This window comes from Sapajus apella, unplaced genomic scaffold (genome assembly GCF_009761245.1).
Source record: "Sapajus apella isolate SASKATOON/1434 unplaced genomic scaffold, GSC_monkey_1.0 scaffold44, whole genome shotgun sequence".
Lineage (NCBI taxonomy): Eukaryota > Metazoa > Chordata > Mammalia > Primates > Cebidae > Sapajus > Sapajus apella.
In genome coordinates, this window is record NW_022436984.1 from 6,300,367 (window position 1) to 6,317,598 (window position 17,232).

The window sequence follows — 17,232 nt, forward strand, 5'->3', positions numbered from 1 at the left end:
TCCTGGGTTCAAGCGATTCTCCTGCTCAGCCTCCCAGGTAGCTGGGATTACAGGCCTGAGCCACCACACCTGGCTGATTTTTGTATTTTTTAGTAGAGATGGGGTTTCACCATGTTGGCCAGGTTGGTGTCAAGCTCCTGACCTCAAGTGATCCGCCCACCTCAGCCTCCCAAAGCTCTGGTGTTACAGGCATGAGCCAAGCCTTACTTTTGTGTATTAATTTAATGTTCTTAGTTTTCACTGATAGTTAAATTTTATGTAGATGCTTGTCATGCCTAAGGTAGGAAGAAATATTTTCTGTGCGGGAGTGAAAATAGGCTAGAGTTCCGTTTGGTGTGTATGTGTGGGGTTTTTTTTGCGTTTTTGTTTCTTTGTTTTTCGAGACAGAGTCTCACTCTGTTACGTAGGTTGCAGTGCATTGACATAATCACGGCTCACTGCAGCCTCCACCTCCTGGCCTCAAGGGATTCTTGTGCCTCAGTCTCAGCTGGGATTACAGGCATGCACCACCATGCCTGGCTAATTTTTGTATTTTTTAGTAGACACGGGGTTTCACCATGTTGGCCAGGTTGGTCTTGAACTCCTGATCCACATGCCTCAGCCTCCCAAAGTTCTGGGATTACAGGCATGAGCCACTGTGCCTGGCCCCCTTTTTTTATTCTGAGACAGGATCTTCCTTTGTCCCCCAGGCAGGAGTGCAGTGGTACAAACAGCTCACTGCAGCCTTGACCTCCCTGGGCTCAAGTGATCCTCCTGCTTCGGACTCCTGAGTAGCGGGGCCCATGGACCCATGCCACCAACCCTGGCTACTTCTAAAAAGTTTTTTGTGGAGATGTGGTCTTACCATGTTGCCCAGGCTGGTCTTGAACTCCAGGGCTCGAATGATCCTCCTACTGTGGCCTCCCAAAGTGCTTGGGGTGGCATCCAACCTAGAATTCTGTTTTTAATCTTTATCATGCATGTAGCTTAATCAGGCTTTTGTATAGGGGCTTACTTATGGTATCCAGCTCAAATGAGTATTGGTTCTCTGCACTATCTTCAGTGGTCTTTGCCATTTTGGAGAGTATCCAAGAATTGTTAAGAGATACTTAGATACTCTGAGATCATCCAAAAGTGTCTGAGAGTGTCTGAAATATGTAATAAATCTGTTTATTAATAAATGAGTAAATGAAATATTTACCAAGTACTTAATATGCTTTAGCTAGTTGCAGTAAGTACAGCAAACAACGTGAGTTTTATTAGGTGTTAGTAAAAGTAAATTTTATAATGTTGCTTTGGTTTTTATTATTAATAGACAGCATTAGTTATCGTTTTCTTTCCCAAAAAGACTGTATTGATAAAAAAAGGTGTCCCTTCTTTATGAAGTAATTTATTCCCCTTTTATGAAGTAATTCAGTGATCTCTTTATTTATATATTGTAACCGTATGTATGCAGCCAGCAGTTATTCTTCTGTACCCTCCCTCCCACAACTAAACAGCTTTGGGCAGCGGCATGCAGTTTTTTTGCTATTAAGTCTCTGTGAAGTAAGGCCAGAAAGCTTTAAACATATTTTGACCAAGATGGTTTAGGAGTCTGGTTATGTCTCAATTTGTTCTGACTGGCTTGACTGAATAGCATCTTGGATTTTCAAAGAAGTGTTGTGTAATGCATGTTTTCTCACACTTGAGCTCATACTACAAGATATTCTTAGGCTAATAAACATATCTCCCACCCAGTGTAAAATAGAGAACTCTCAATTTAGGAGAAGTCTCCCTACTCAGAAACTGGTCTCCCTGTCTTAGATTTTTACCAGGACATGGTAGATTCCTGTCTGCTTTTTCCTTCTGAGCAAGTTTGGACTTGCTCCCTCTTTTACTAGTTTTTAAAGTTTTCCATTAAAAAAATTAATTTTTTAAAAAATTTGAAACAGTTTCCAACACCGAAAAGGTGCAAGAACAGTACAACTGTCTCTTGCATCCCAAAGTTTTAGAGAGTAAGTTGCCAACATGGTGCTTCATCATTCTCAAATATGACAAGGAAATTCTCCTGTGTAACCCAGCATGTATAATAAAATCGGAAAATTAACATTGATTTCTTACTACCACCTAATCCTCATAAGAGAGGTCTGTGAAAACTAGTTAACTGACAGAAAATTTGAGTACTACATTGTAGAAAAAAGGTCATGATAATTCTCAGTTGAGAGAAGTGTACAGAAAAATATGTACACTTAATATAAACTGAATGGCAAATGAAGAGGCAGGAGAAAATGATCATGAAAATGGGGCTGCTGTCCACGTGTTTCTCTAGCAGTTCCACAATGTGTCTTCATTCACTTTGATGCTGAATACATGAGCTCTTCTGTAATGGATCACTTGACCACTGGATAGCACCAGCCTTTGACTTTGCAACTGGCCCTGGTACCTTTTCTTAAAGTCAGCTATTTGGGTCTTGTTGATCTGCTTCTTGATGTAGCTTCTGAGAGTTTAGTAATGCAGTACCATTGTAGAAATTTCAGTACATCAAAAGGATTCTTTCATGTATGTGGGCTGCAGCTGCCCACTGCAGCATTTAGATGGTCTCACATGAATGTATGTCCAGCCTTATTGCTCTGTTGCTGAAGAATGAGAGAACTTGCTCTCTGTGATCAAATAGGTTACCTTTTCCTTTCATTTTATTCCTGAGCAAATAATCCTAAATAGAGTTCTTCATATAATTTTTCTGATTTATATTATAAAATGCCATTGCCAAAGTGGCATTATGTTGTGAAACAGATATGTTAAAGAACAGTTCTTCTAAAGAACAGAAGAAACTAAAGAACAGAAGTAAAAATGCTTATCAATAAGGCTAGTTCTTTAAAAGAACTATTATAGGAAATCTTCATTTTAAAACTTTTCCTGGTAAGTTTTTAATGTACATGTTTATGTAAATGTGGATTAGCTTTAAAGTTTTTTGAACATTTTAAGAAATTCAAGAAAAAATTCACATATCCTATCACCATATCAAAATGACTTAAGTTCTTTATTGTTTATATGTACATTTGTATAACTATTATAATCAGGACTTATTTATATTAAAAGTTATACATATAGATTCTGATTGTGATATATGTTCTTTAAGGCTCTTGCAGACCAATTCGAAGATAAAACTACATCTGTATTGGAACGCCTGAAGATTTTCTATTGCTGTCAAGTACCACCTCACTGGGCCATTCAGGTATTTTTGTTGTTTGTCATTGGGTAGGAAAATTCTTGGCATTAGAAAGGTAAATGCATTATAAAATGATGATTTCAATTTATGTTTGAATTTTCAAATATTTTGCTGAAGATAATAAATGTATCTACCTGGCCATTGCTAACTACTTCAAATTGCTTTTTTGATTAAAGTGATATTAGACTCATAAAACATTTTTAAAAGAATCGAAAACTATATTAAATAGAATTCTAGAAATTAAATAGGAGAATCATAAATGCTTGCATTTTCAAAGTAACTCTTTTTTAAGGGATGAGGTCTTGCTTTATTGTCCAGGTTGGAGTGCATGCACGTGACTATTCACAGGTGTGATGATTGTGCATTATAGCCATGAACCCCTGGGCTTACGCAATCATTCCTGCCTCACTCTCCTAAGCAGCTGGGACTACAGATGTGTACCACCATGCCTGGCTTTGAAATAATTTCTTATATTAAAATTATTTTGAGGACTTTCTGCCAAAGAATGAACCTTTTAACCAAGTTGTTTACAAAAAGCAAACGAAAGCATTTATTTGATATACTTTATGTTGTGAGATACCCATGACTTCTCTCCTCTTCCTGAGGGTATGAGAATACCTATTGTAGCTCCTAATGCCACATGGTGGGGTGGGGACACATGGTTCTCCTGTATTATAAGTGTAGTTCCCTAGTTTATAAAATTTTAGCACTGAAAATAACTTAGACCCTGGTCCAGTTTCTTAATTTTATAGAGAAGAAATTGAGGCTCAGTGCAATTAGCTTTCCAGTGTTGATCATGCAAGTGTACATGAACTAGGTTTCTAGCTTCCTCACTTTTAGTCTACTTTACCTCCTTTCCTTTGCTTTTCATTGGGTTGTGATTATACCAGCTAATAACAACTAACTTTTATTGCATACTTAGTATGATGCATACATTTTATTCTACATTCCACACATATTCTTTTATTGCAACAATTTAAAAAAATATCTGTTTTACAAGTGAGGAAGCTAAGTCACAGAGAGGTTAAGTGGAGTCAGATGGTGCCCTCCAGGGGATTACAGATGATTTATTTGCTATTGTCATTTTAATCAGCTCTCTGTCCTCTCTTTCATGGATCATACACATAGATCGAGAGAACCACAAATGCTAATCCACCATCCAATTATTCAGAGTCTCCATTATAAGACTTCTTAGAGTAGGTTATATGTTCTTAAACACAGGGTGGACTAGGAGGTTTATTACGCATTGGAGTTCATTTTATATATTGAAGGAATTTCAATAAAACATACACAAGTCGGGTGGATCACGAGGTCAAGAGATCGAGACCATCCTGGTCAACATGATGAAACCCCGTCTCTACTAAAAATACAAAAAATTAGCTGGGCCTGGTGGTGCGTGCCTGTAATCCCAGCTACTCAGTAGGCTGAGGCAGGAGAATTGCTTGAACCCAGGAGGCGGAGGTTGCGGTGAGCCGAGATCGCGCCATTGCACTCCAGCCTGGGTGACATGAGTGAAACTCCGTTTCAAAAAAAAAAAAAAAACATACACAAGTAAAAAAGCTTTATGATGTCTCAAAAGGAATAGCTTCTTCATAAGAATGTGGCAACAGCTGAAATTTTTTAGTGTGTTTTGGACTCTGTGAAATTTGTTAGGTGCTTTATATTATGTGGCTTGGTGGATAAACATTTCAGACTGAGCTATTATGATAGAATGTGTCTATTGAGGGTATTGCTTTTTATCTTTTCCTGAACAGAAACATTAGGAAACTTAAATACTTTTCAAACTGAATTTAGGCCAAATGCTTATCTGCCTAGGAAGCTGTGGATTTCAGGATCTTCAGGTAGTCAGAGAAGGATCCTTTTTCTTTAAGAAGTTGATTACTTTTTCTTGCATCATAGGGAATAACGATATCTTTATATATTATTTTAAAGATTGAGAAATAACAGAACAGTTTATTATAAAAAGATAATTAGTCTCTACCACTAACTAGCCATATCATCTTAGATGTCATCAACTTTTTTCATCTGTTGAATGAAGATATTGTACTGCTCACTGCATAAGCACTAAGATTTATTCCAGCTCTCATGCTATGCATGTCCAATTATATTCTCTAAAATAGCCAAATTCTCCTATTATATTTTCATGGGTTACTGATGTATTGGAGCATTCTCAGTATTTATTTTGAAAATATGTAGCTTATAATTTTTAGGTGTATTTTATTTACTTTCTGATATTGTCAGTCCTGGATTTTCTGGACTTAACTCTTAAAAATATTGAATTTTCAGAGTAGTAAAAGTATACTTAAGAGAAAACAATACAGCTCTCACTAATATGAAACTACACCTTATTTGAACCTTACCTAATTTTTTAAACCTTTAAAAATTTTTTTTCTATTTGTGCAGGTGTTAACACTTATAAACCACGGTATATTTGTTTTTAAATATGTTTAACCTTCACTGACCTTAACTCAGTTTGCTCTTTTTTTATTTACCAGGGACTGGGAAATTAGGTAGCTAAGTTTGTTAGAATGTGCTTAAAATAAATCTAAGTAGCTTTCAGTGAGAAAGAGCTAGATATGCCCTTATGAATAAAACTCAAAAGGGCTAATGCATAGATTTTATGTCATCTCTGTTGACTGCTCAGAGTTTTAAAAATTAATGTATTGGATCTCAGCCTTATAAATTAAAGATTGTTTTATATAGACTGTCTAGGTAAAAAATAAATATAGATTTTTGCTTTTTAAGTTCTTAGAAACCATTGGATATATTTAGTATTTTTCAACAGTTTCTATGTTGTTTTTTAATTCCTTATACCCTATAAAGAGGCTTATTTTCTAAAGTAAAGATATGTATTGAATTACTACAAACTTCTAAGTAGTAGAGATTGTAGAAATTACACATTTATTATGATAAGTAGAGCCCTAAAAAGGCAGATTAGGTATACCTGCAGGAGAAACAGGAATCTCTGTTTACATGAAGAAGTGTTAATTACTTTAACTTGATTTTTCTAGCGCCAACTTGCAAGTTTGCTCTTTGAGTTGGGATGTACCAGTTCAGCTCTTCAGATATTTGAAAAGCTAGAAATGTGGGAAGATGTTGTTATTTGTTACGAAAGAGCGGGGCAGCATGGAAAGGTATGTAATCGTCAAATCTGATGGACTGGTGAGAGCCTTCCTTGTGGGAGCATCTTCTCATTTGTTTTGTTTTTCAAGCCCACTTTTGCCAGTATTCACTTATATTCCTTTTTTGACTTTTTTTCTGGAAAACTTTTAAATGTTTTCTCTGATTTGCATTGGGACAGATTATTTTATGTGTATGCATGGGTATGTGTATATAGAAGAGGAAAGTGGCCTGAGATTGGGATTTCACGTTTAAGAAAGACAAACAAGAGCTTTGAAGACGTGGCATTTTGAGTTCCTTTACTCCCCTTCTCCGGTAGGATGACTTCAAAGTGAAATAATTTCAATTATTTTAATTATTAGTGAGTTGCCTGATGGTCAGATGCTGTGGACCTCAAGGGAGGTTACCTGGAGAGAGAGTAAGAGCAGCTGCCTTGGTTTGTAAAAGAAAATCCAAAGTGTGTAGTGACCCCTCTTGAGGCAGAATTGTCAAGTGTGTAATGCACATTTAATTCTACCCTTAAATTGGGTCAGGAGGGAAAATGTTGCAATATTTGCATCTGTTATTAATCTGTTGTTTTTTTCCCCTCACACATATACAGAATTTTAAGAAGAACAGGGGCTCTGTATTGTCAGTCACTTTAAAAACTGACACATTGAAATCATATGTTAAATTTTGGATTAAAATTTTAAAAGACTAAGTTGAGTACACAAGCAAGCAGAGTAAAGCCCACAAATTGGATCATTTATACCTACAGTCAGCCTTTTGCCATCACCCTAAAAAAGAGCAATAGTGGTTCAAGCATGTGTTTTTCTTTTTCTTTTTCTTTTCTTTTCTTTTCTTTTTTTTTTTTTTTGTGAGATGGGGTCTAGCTCTGTTGCCCAGGCTGGAGTGCAGTGGTGTGATCTTGGTTCACTGCAACCTCCACCTCCCAGGCTCAAGCAGTTCTCCTGCCTCAGCCTCCTGAGTAGCTGGGATTACAGGCACCCGCCACTACACCCAGCTAGTATTTGTATTTTTAGTACAGACAGGATTTCACCATGTTGGCCAGGCTGGTCTTGAACTCCTGACCTCATGATCTGCCCACCTCGGCTTCCCAAAGTGCTGGGATTACAGGCGTGAGCCATCACACCCAGCTGCATGTGTTTTTCTTAAATGGAAAGTTACTTTTCTTTCACTAATCAATTAATGGCAGTGAAGGTCTTTGAATTATAGTGACTTAAGGAGAAACCAGAATAAGAGCAAATTTTTAATGTGGAAGATTATAGACGGGGCATGGGGGCTCACTTGTAATCCTAACACCTTGAGAAGTTGAGGTTGGAGGATCGCTTGAGCCCAGGAGTTCAAGATCAGACTGGGCAACCAAGTGAGACCCCATCTCTACAAAAAAGCAAAATTAAAAAATAAAAAATTAGCTGAGTGTGGTGGTGCATACCTGTAGTCCCACCTACTTGGGAGACTGAAGCAGGATTATCACTTGAGCCTGCGAAGTTAAGGCTGCAGTGAGTTATGATCACGCCACTGCACTGCAGCTTGGTTGACAAAAAAGATTATAGAATTAAAATATTTTGATTCTGGGAAAGAAACCCATAAACCTCCATTCTAGCTCCCTCCTCTTGTAAATAAGGTAAGGTTTCCCTTACGACTTGCTTCAGATCACAAGCTGGTAATTGACTATTTATTTGGGAGGCAGTATGGCATGGTGGCTAAAAGCATAGCCTCTGGTCCCTGGCTGCCTGTATTCAAATGCCAGCCTTGCCCCATGCTAGCTTTGTGATATTGGGCAAGTTGCTTTAATCTTCCTTGTCTTAGTTTCCTCATCTGGAGGCACTTAATCTATTTGCGTTACAGGTTTTTGTAAGATAAAGATACGTAAAGTACCTGCAGTGGTGCTTACCTCATAATGTGACATGAGTGTTTGCCACCATTCCTTGCTGTGATTCTATGAGATGTTTTTTCCTCATATTTTAATATCTCCAAGATTGGAATCTATTTAACAATAGATGGCATCTTCCATTTGCTCTAAGTCAGGTGGGGCTGTCCCGTCAGGTTGTCAATACCTGTGCACGTGAAAGTTACTTACAGCTATATTTAGGTCACCATTTCAGTTGAGTTGTGGACAGTGTTAACACTACATATTTTGTGTTTAATTGCCATTTAAAATATCTTCAAAAGGATTTCATTATCATTTGACACTGAAACAAGAAGTTATTGAATACAAAGAAAAAGAGAGGACCAAAGTAGAGAAATGAAAATTTGGTATTACTGAAATAAACATTTGCCCTTGGATAAATTATCACAATTCCATTTCCTTTTCTTTAAAAGCAGCAACCAAGTGCTTTATGGGAGCCAAGAAAGAAAGATACCCAAAGTAGATGAAACTTTCTTTTGTACTGAGATGTATAAAGAAAGCCTGTCATTTAAAATGTCAAGCAATATGTTGAAGCCAGGAAGAATTGCCACATTTTTTCTGAATAGATTGAAAAATATCAAAGTAAACAAGAGGCATTAGGCTATAATTAAAAGCATTTTTTCTTTCTTCAACAGAGTTTGTCTTACCACTGACAGCATCTCAAATTTGATGAAATATATAGTATTATATGTCTTCAGAGACTTAAATCTCTTTTTAGTGCCAATTGTCTGACACTAAAGTAGTACGCAGATGTTTAACAAAGGAATGAATGGATGAATGAATATCTTGACTTCTATTCTGATGTAGTTCCCACTGCATCATTCTTTACTGTGCTAGTATTTTTACATTGACCAAGAAATAAGTAATAACTGTACATAAAAATATGGTAGTGTTTGCCGGGTGCAGTGGCTCACGCCTGTAATCCCAGCACTTTGGGAGTCCAAGGTGGGCAGATCACCTGAGGTCAGGAGTTCGAGACCAGCCTGGCCAACATGGTGAAACCCCATCTCTACTAAAAATACAAAAATTAGCTGAATATGGTGGCAGGTGCCTGTAATCCCAGCTACTTGGGAGGCTGAGGCAGGAGAATCGCTTGAACTGGGGAGGCAGAGGTTGCAGAGAGCCAAGATCTTGCCATTGCACTCCAGCCTGGGGGAAAATAGCAAGACTTTGTCTCAAAAACAAAAAACAAAACAAAACAGAAAAAAGAGGTAGTTTTGAAATAGTAACTTTTGAAATAAGCAAGTTGATAAATCACAAATACTCAAAACATATTTTAGAATATTATTTTTAGAAAGTATTGAAAGATGAGACTTTCCTTAATTGCAGGAGAAAAAACATAATGAATCTATCCCCTTCAGTGAAGGGATTTGACTATGTACACCTAAGTAGTTGTGATGATGATTATTTTTTAAAATGTGCACATGACCTTGTAAGAAATTATCTGTAATAATCACAAATGCCTGTTTCTAAATCCTGTAGAAAATGTGCATATTTAAAATTTTAGAAATGTGTAGTCATTTACTTTGTTTTAAGTTTTTTGTGAGTTTTAGCCAAACACCCCCCAAAATATTGATTTTAAAAGTTGATTTTATGTATTTCATGTAACCCATAAAAGACCTCCTTTGTTGCAGTGAGCCAAGATCGCTCCACTGCACTCCAGCCTGGCGCCTGGCTACAGAGCAAGACTCTGTCTCCAAAAAAAAAAACACCACCTCCTTTACCTGTTTTTCTTATGCTACATTTGCAGATTTTTTTAAACCATAGACCCTAAAAAGTTTTGCTGCAAGTTAGAAGCAAATGTTTTATTTCTAAAACAGCCAAGATTCTTTTGGTATCTGGTCATTTGCCAGTAGTTGTCACCACATTTTGATTTAACTAGAAGCCTGTGAAATTTTAATCCTTGCATTTTATGCTTAATTGGCATAATTTATTTCTAAAAGGCAAATTTGGAGAAATGTTTAATTCTAATTATTGTGTTCTGGTGCTCATGTTTACACCCTGCTGTGGTAGGGTCTCAGAAATCCTAGCTTGGAAACTACCTGCCTACATTCTTGTTATTTAATGACCATAGGCAAAATAGCTAAGATTAGTTTTGCATGACCTTGGGATCAGAACCGGTTCTCATCTCATTTAGTTTTTAAAGGTTATCTGACCCACTTATATAAAGCAATTTCCCCTAGCTGATGGATGGATGTATTCTTATTTTGTTGAGCAAATTTGATTCCTAATGAGAGACAAAGACTGAGCTGGCATAAGCTGCTTGTGGGGTGGGGTGGGGTGAAGGTGGAGGGTGAGGGGGTGGGGATAGATAAGGGTTGGGACCTCTCTTGCTGTCTCTGTTTCTAGGAAGCAAGGCTTCCTTGAAATTACCTGGTTGTATCTTTTATTATGCTACATTTGCAGATCATTGTAATCATGCAGTCTTAAAAAGTTTTCCTTTAAATTGCAAGTTAATGTTGTATTCTAAATTTCTAAAATAGCTGAGACTTTTCTAAAACAGCTGAGACTTTTTTAGCAATTGGTTTGGATTTCTTGTTCTGGGGCCTTTTTTTTCTGACATACAGATTCTTTATAAAGATTTTCCCACAAGTTCTTTCTCCATACTACAGCCAGAATAGTTTACCTAAAGTCAAATCTGCTGTGTCATTCTCAGTAACTTCTCTCTGTTTCCAGTTTAAGTCTGAGTTGTGTAGAATGAGTGGCTTACAGATCTATCTGTCCATCTGTATGTCTGTCTGTCAGTTTATCTGTCTATCTATCGATGGAGTTTCGCTCTTGTCCAGGCTGGAGTGCAGCGGCACGATCTTAGGTCACTGCAGTCTCTACCTCCTGGGTTCAAGTGATTCTCTTGCCTTAGCCTCCTGAGTAGCTAGGATTATAGGTGCACAGCACCATGCCTGGCTAACTTTTGTATTTTTAGTAAAGATAAGCGTTCACTATGTTGGCTAGTCTGGTCTCGAACTCCTGACCTCAGGTGATCTGCCCACCTCAGCCTCCCAATATGCTAGGACTACAGGCGTGAGACACCACACCTGGCCTCACTTTATTGTCTGGCTCCTGTTTCCATTGCCAATTGCATTTTCTCCTTTTTCTTTTACCCCCCCTTCATACCTACTCTGTCATCCAGGTTGCACCTGAAGTTCCAGCAGAACTTTAATAATTTGAATTAAACTACTTGTAAGTTCTTTATTTTGCAGCTCTGTCTTACCTGAGACCTTTGTAATTGTCTGTCTAGAATATTTGTCTTCCTTTAGCTAACTGCTGCTTATTCTTTAGGAGGCTGGTTTCTACAGAGAGCCTTCCCAGATACTTTCCTCCCCCATTTGGTGGTGCTGTCCACCTGTGTACTCCTATAGCACCCAGACTGCTCCGGTGCCCCATTTGCTGGCTCATCTGATCTACTAAATGTAAGCTGCTTAAGAACCAGACCTGTTATATATTGTTAACAGCTGTTGCCCCCGGAACCTAGCACAGTTCTGGCACATAGCAAGAAATCAGTCATATTTGCTGGATGAGTAACTCGTAAGTGATCACTGAATAATTATCTCATTGAAGCAAATCTCCATGTAAGACACTCCTTGTGGATGACTCCATGTGGCAGAAGATACTCCTCCAATGGCTGCCTTACTCTTCTCTCTCCAGAAACAAATCATGAGATCCCCTGTTCCTATTTGAGCTTTTTAACTTTGGAAGTAGTAGGAGCAAACCTTCAAGAATTTTGATTCTTGCTCAGTAAATGCTAAAGACAGTGTGAGCATATTATGATGTAATGCTGTTTTTTGAGTGCCTCATATGTACTGCATTATTTATTTTATAATTGTCATATACTATTCATAACCACCCACAAAATGTGGATTGTTTTTGTCACTTTACTGATTAGCATTACTAAGTGGCGGTTTTGGAATATGAGCTCAGACCTTTCTTTCCTTCACAGCCAGCACCCCATTCTCCACACCTGCCTCCCATAATGGTTATTGTTAATCCCTTAAAAATTGGTATTAGCTTTGTAAATTAAAACCTGTTGTGCTCACTTGATTGAGAAAATAGGCAAAATAATTGAAAATACTCTATAAATTGGTAATGCAAATAAGAGATAATCAACTAATTGGTTAACAAGGCCTGTTTTTAATTATTCTGTTTTATCTTGGACCTGGAGTATTTACATTGGCAAGTAACCTTAAAAAAATCAAGCCAGAGCATGGTGTTGTCCCACATATAACTGTAAAAAGCAAGTAGTGAACATTTGGCTCCATGAGAGTGAGTTGGAGTCGGCACTGCCACACAGAAGTCCAGCTGGGAGTGTCTGACAGGTGGGGCATAGCGTTTTGCATTTTTCATCTCTCAGTTGCTGCTCATAGAATAAGAATTTAGACTAGGAGCAAATTGCCATTCTGCTAAAAGGGTTGTTCTTGGTGAGAGTGAAACATGCTTTGGAGTTCTGTCAGCTGTGCCCTGTCATCTTTATGTACTGTATTGAGGACACAGAGCACCTTTCAGTGGTCAGTCTCCCTGTATTTGAGAACCAGCCTCTACAGTAAAGTCAGAATCCATTTTTGTTCCCTGCTTCAAGGTAGAAGGCTAAAATTAGACTATGGCCAGTGTTTTGTGAGTTCCATGTGTGTGTGTGCACACTTAAAAAAAATCCTAGAGGTATTGTCAGTAGGCCAAATCTGGCTAATCAGGGAACCTTAAATTCTTAGCCTGCCTTTTCTCCATTCCCTTGGAGCAAACTTGTATTTATTTATTAAGCCTAGTTTTGTTCTTCGGGTAGTCCTCAAAGTTACTCTGCATACTTGGTATCATCTCTAGTCTACGCTTATTTTTTCCCCTTCATTTTTTATGTGAAGGGCTTCCTATAGTTATTGGTCTGCCAATTTCCCTTCCTAATATACTGACCAGATGCAAGGTCTGATAAGAACCACTCTTAACACACATTAGAATTTTAATCTTTCTGCTAATTCACAAAATTAACACACAGTTCACAGCAAAAAGGGTAGTTTGTTTTGATAATTACTTCTCACTCAAGTATGAATAACTTTCCTGAAATATTTTGTCTACATTTTCACTGGAGGCTCAACTTAATTTTTCCCCCATATTCTTTACCCCAGACCCAAGGCTTCACTCCTGACAGGGTACTTCCTAGAATCCTAGTAGTGCTTAGGGTAGGATCTTCCCTCCCTCAAATCTCAAATTTCCCATATAACAACTTGCAGAAAAACCATATCATCATAAATATAAATGAGCCCCAATATAGCATGTTTTCAATATATTAGTTCCTTTGCTTGCACATATCTGAAATTCTCAGTTACTTCTCAACACTGGGCCATTCGATCAAAAAATACACCACCAAAAAAAAAAAAAAAAAAAACAAAAACACCAGAATGGGGAATACCTCAAATAGCCAAAATCCCCTTTCAGGCTGTCAGTTTTGCTCCTCAGTGTTTATAGTCCTAAGAAGGGTTGTTTCCTAGTTATCATTAGAAGGGCATGTGAAATTTAGATTCTGCTATGTGACCTCTCTATTCGCTAGGATAAATTTTTGTTAGGTGTGTCCTAATTTAGTTATACAATGATATTCAATATTTATTTCAGCTACAGTGTGTCACCTAAAGGAGTTCTCCCCTCATTCTCAAATGGGAGAGATCTTTTATGTTTCTGTTTAGAATCTAAAAGACCTTAGAAAATACCATTAGCCCTTTGTGACTTTAGTATTAGTCCCAGTTGAGTTCATCCAATGTTTATAGACTACCTACTATACCTACCATTTGCTGGCTAAGGACAATCCAAAGATGACTAATAGAAAAGCTTCCTCCCAACACGGTTATCGTCCAATACGATAGATACACATGAGCAAATATTTTAGTATGACAGTGCTAAGATAAAAGTATGTACAGATTTCAAATTCGGTGTGGCTCTCATATTTACAGTTACATATTTCTTCTCTGCTGTTCTGTTCTGAAACAATTGTCCCCTTGGTTTATATCGTGCATAGATTCCTATCTGAGACTTCTAGGACTCCTGTGGTTTTCCACACTTTTATCTAAATCTGATGTTTGGTTGACGTTAGCTTTATGTGAAAAAAATTAGTTTCGATCTTCTACTATCAGTAATTTTTTTCTCTTTGACCTCACTTTCTTGGTTCTTCTCAGCTAAGCTCTGTAATCGTCTACTTAACAGTTGAAAATAGCAATTTTTCTGTTTTTAGAGAAACTACACAGTTGACCAGTGTGATTATTTATGGAAAATATTAATATTCCTAGAAGCTCTTTCAAGTCCCCTCTTCCAAGAGGTAGGGCAACCTCAAATGTCTTACTTTCCAGTCTGGTTTTCTAATAGAAGGAGTTGAGGGAGAAGACAAGCAGTTTAGGGCTTACTGTGTGCCTGGGAAAATGCTATGCACATTTTACATCTGCTTCTTTCAACCTCTCTGAGGTAGGTAAGCCAAAAATGAAGAACATTCTCTCAAAATGTTAGTCTAATTTGTTCATAGTCATACATTTTGTAAGTAGATTTGAAGTTTGAACTATCTGATTAAAAACGCATATATCCATAGCCAGGTGTGGTGGCTCCTGCCTGTAATCCACACGGTGCTAAGAGTTTGAGACCATCCTGACTAACATGGTGAAACCCCATCTCTACTAAAAATACAAAAATTAGCCTGGCATTGTGGTGGGTGCTTGTAATCCCAGCTACTCAGAATGCTGAGGCAGGAGAATTGTTTGAACCTGGGAGGTGGAGGTTGCAGTGAGCTGAGATCACACCAATGCATTCCAGCCTGCCAGCCTAGGTGACAGATTGAGACTCTGTCTCAAAAAAAGAAAAAAAAGCACATACATCTCACAGATCTTCTTGTAGTTGGAAGTCTATATAATATGCAACACAGTTTTTTAGGGATGTGTTAAAACTCTTTTGGTTGTAAAATAATTACCACAAAGTAGCTTAGGTAAAAAAGGAAATTTTATTGGTTCATGCAACTAAAAATTCTAGTAGACCTTGCATGAGAGCTCATGCAGGGGCTCAGATGATATCATCAGGACTTTGTGGCTCTCTCCATGAGGCACAGACATGGTGGCCACAGGAAGCCCAAGTTTAGTAATCTTAGTGGAAAAATATAGTCAATTCCACATCTCTAACAGAAAGATTCAGTGGAAGACTGAAGGGCTTGAGTTATGTGCCTTCTGCCCTCTCATCTGATAGAAACTACATGGACCATACATAAAGTGGGTTTTCACCAGGGAAGAGGAGTTCAATTATCAGAAGATCAGGAAAGGGATGCTGAGCAGGAAAAAAAAGCAACTGTGATGTCCACTGTGGGGTGGGAGTTTAATGACCTAAGTCTGAAGTTGCAAGCTGGCAGCTCATGGGTGAATATAGGCCGGAGAGGCAGTTTGTTTGCTTTACACAGTGTTTTGATAAAAGAAAAAAAAAGTAAATATTTTTAGGATATTTCATCTTAAAAAGTCTAGATTTCTTGGCCTCTCTTAAGGAATTGAAAGATGTAGAAACACTGGGCAGCCAGGGTCCCACATTGGTGTCCTAACTGGCTGGAGTTGAGCAGTGGCACTTTCCTTTGGATGCTCACCTACCAGCCGACTATACTTATTCTCAAGAATTGGCAAGAATCTCTGGGTATTTGAGGGTATGACCCTTGCTCTAAACAGTGCAGGTTTCCCTGGTCAAGTAAACAGTGGTTTATTCTGGCTGTAATTATAGGTTTTGCTTGAGTCTTGGCTGACTTAGTTTTATGCTGAGATTTACTACTTATGCATAGTCACTGCCAAAAAATTGTATGAAAATTAACAATTAGTTGTGGGGAATTACAAAATAAAATAGATTGTTGAAACAGATTTGTATGTTTGTAGGGCAGGGTAATGGTCTTTGGGGTTTGCATCTGACAAGATTCTTACAAGCTCTACAGGTTCATTGCAACCAGTTGCCCATTTAAATATGTTTTTGTTGTTTGGAGAATGTATTTTTATCCTTTTTAATAGACATTTAGATGGAAAGTTTCTTACAACCTATAAGAACGCACATCTATATATTCCCACAGGAAAATAGTAACCCATAGCCAGAAATTCTAAAGCTTTTGCAGTCTGTGAAGATATCTGACCATTCACATTTTGATGTTGCACAAGTGATGTTACGTAGACCCTGGTCCTTTATTTATGTTCGCTGGGCACATCTTTTGTAGTTCATTATTATTTGGTAATAAATTATGTAAATTGAGTGGATAAGTGGAGGAAGACAGAGAAAACATTTTGGAAAGAGTGAAGAAGACTGAGGAATGCAATATGACTAGCTGAAGAAAGGAAATACTGCAAGCATTGCCCTCGGGAAAGATAATTTTGTTGGCAGAAAGAAGAGGTATAAGATCTCAAGAAGAAAGAATTAACTTATCTAATGCAAAAATGTGGGATAGAATTTGAGGAAAGAGGTCAGTTCAGACCAAGCAGGGTGACTGCTCTAGTGTTTCTCACCTTCTCTGGAAAGTTATACCCTCTGGCCGTTCAGACCCAGCTTGCAGTGAATATGATGTCCAGAAAGAACTGATATTGTTGGGTAGCAACAAGTTACACACCATCCACTATGTTCCTCATTCTTAAAAGAGCTGTGGTACGTGGGAATTGGTGGAGAAAATATATGAAATCTTGAGTACCCTAGCATTTCCAAATGTGAAGATTGTCCTGATTATGATTTAATTTTTCATTTATATACAAATGCTTCTTGACTTCAAATGGGGCTACCTCCCACCAAACCCATCGTGAGTTGAAAATAATTGTAAATCTAAACTGCATTTAATATGCCTGATTTACTGAACATCATAGTTTAGCCTAGCCTACCTTAAATGTGCTCAAAACACATTAGCTTAAAGTTGAGCAGAGTAATGTAATACAAAACCTATTTTGTAGTAAAGTGTTGTGTATCTTGTGCAGATTAAAGTGAAAAGCAGAATGATTATATGGGTACTTGGCATACGGTTTCTGCTGAATGTGCATTGCTTTTGTAACAT

At 37.7% G+C, this 17,232-nt stretch overlaps 1 protein-coding gene across 4 annotated transcripts in view; it reads left to right on the forward strand.

Annotated features, from left to right (window-relative positions):
* TTC27 (tetratricopeptide repeat domain 27) overlaps window positions 1–17,232 on the forward strand; it is a 202,164-nt gene that overhangs the window by 105,174 nt on the left and 79,758 nt on the right. For all 4 annotated transcript variants that reach the window (XM_032239260.1, XM_032239263.1, XM_032239262.1 and 1 more), the window contains 2 exons: window positions 3,098–3,193; window positions 6,199–6,321. In XM_032239260.1, coding sequence (XP_032095151.1) covers window positions 3,098–3,193; window positions 6,199–6,321 — 219 coding nt within the window. The remainder of the gene's footprint in view (window positions 1–3,097; window positions 3,194–6,198; window positions 6,322–17,232) is intronic.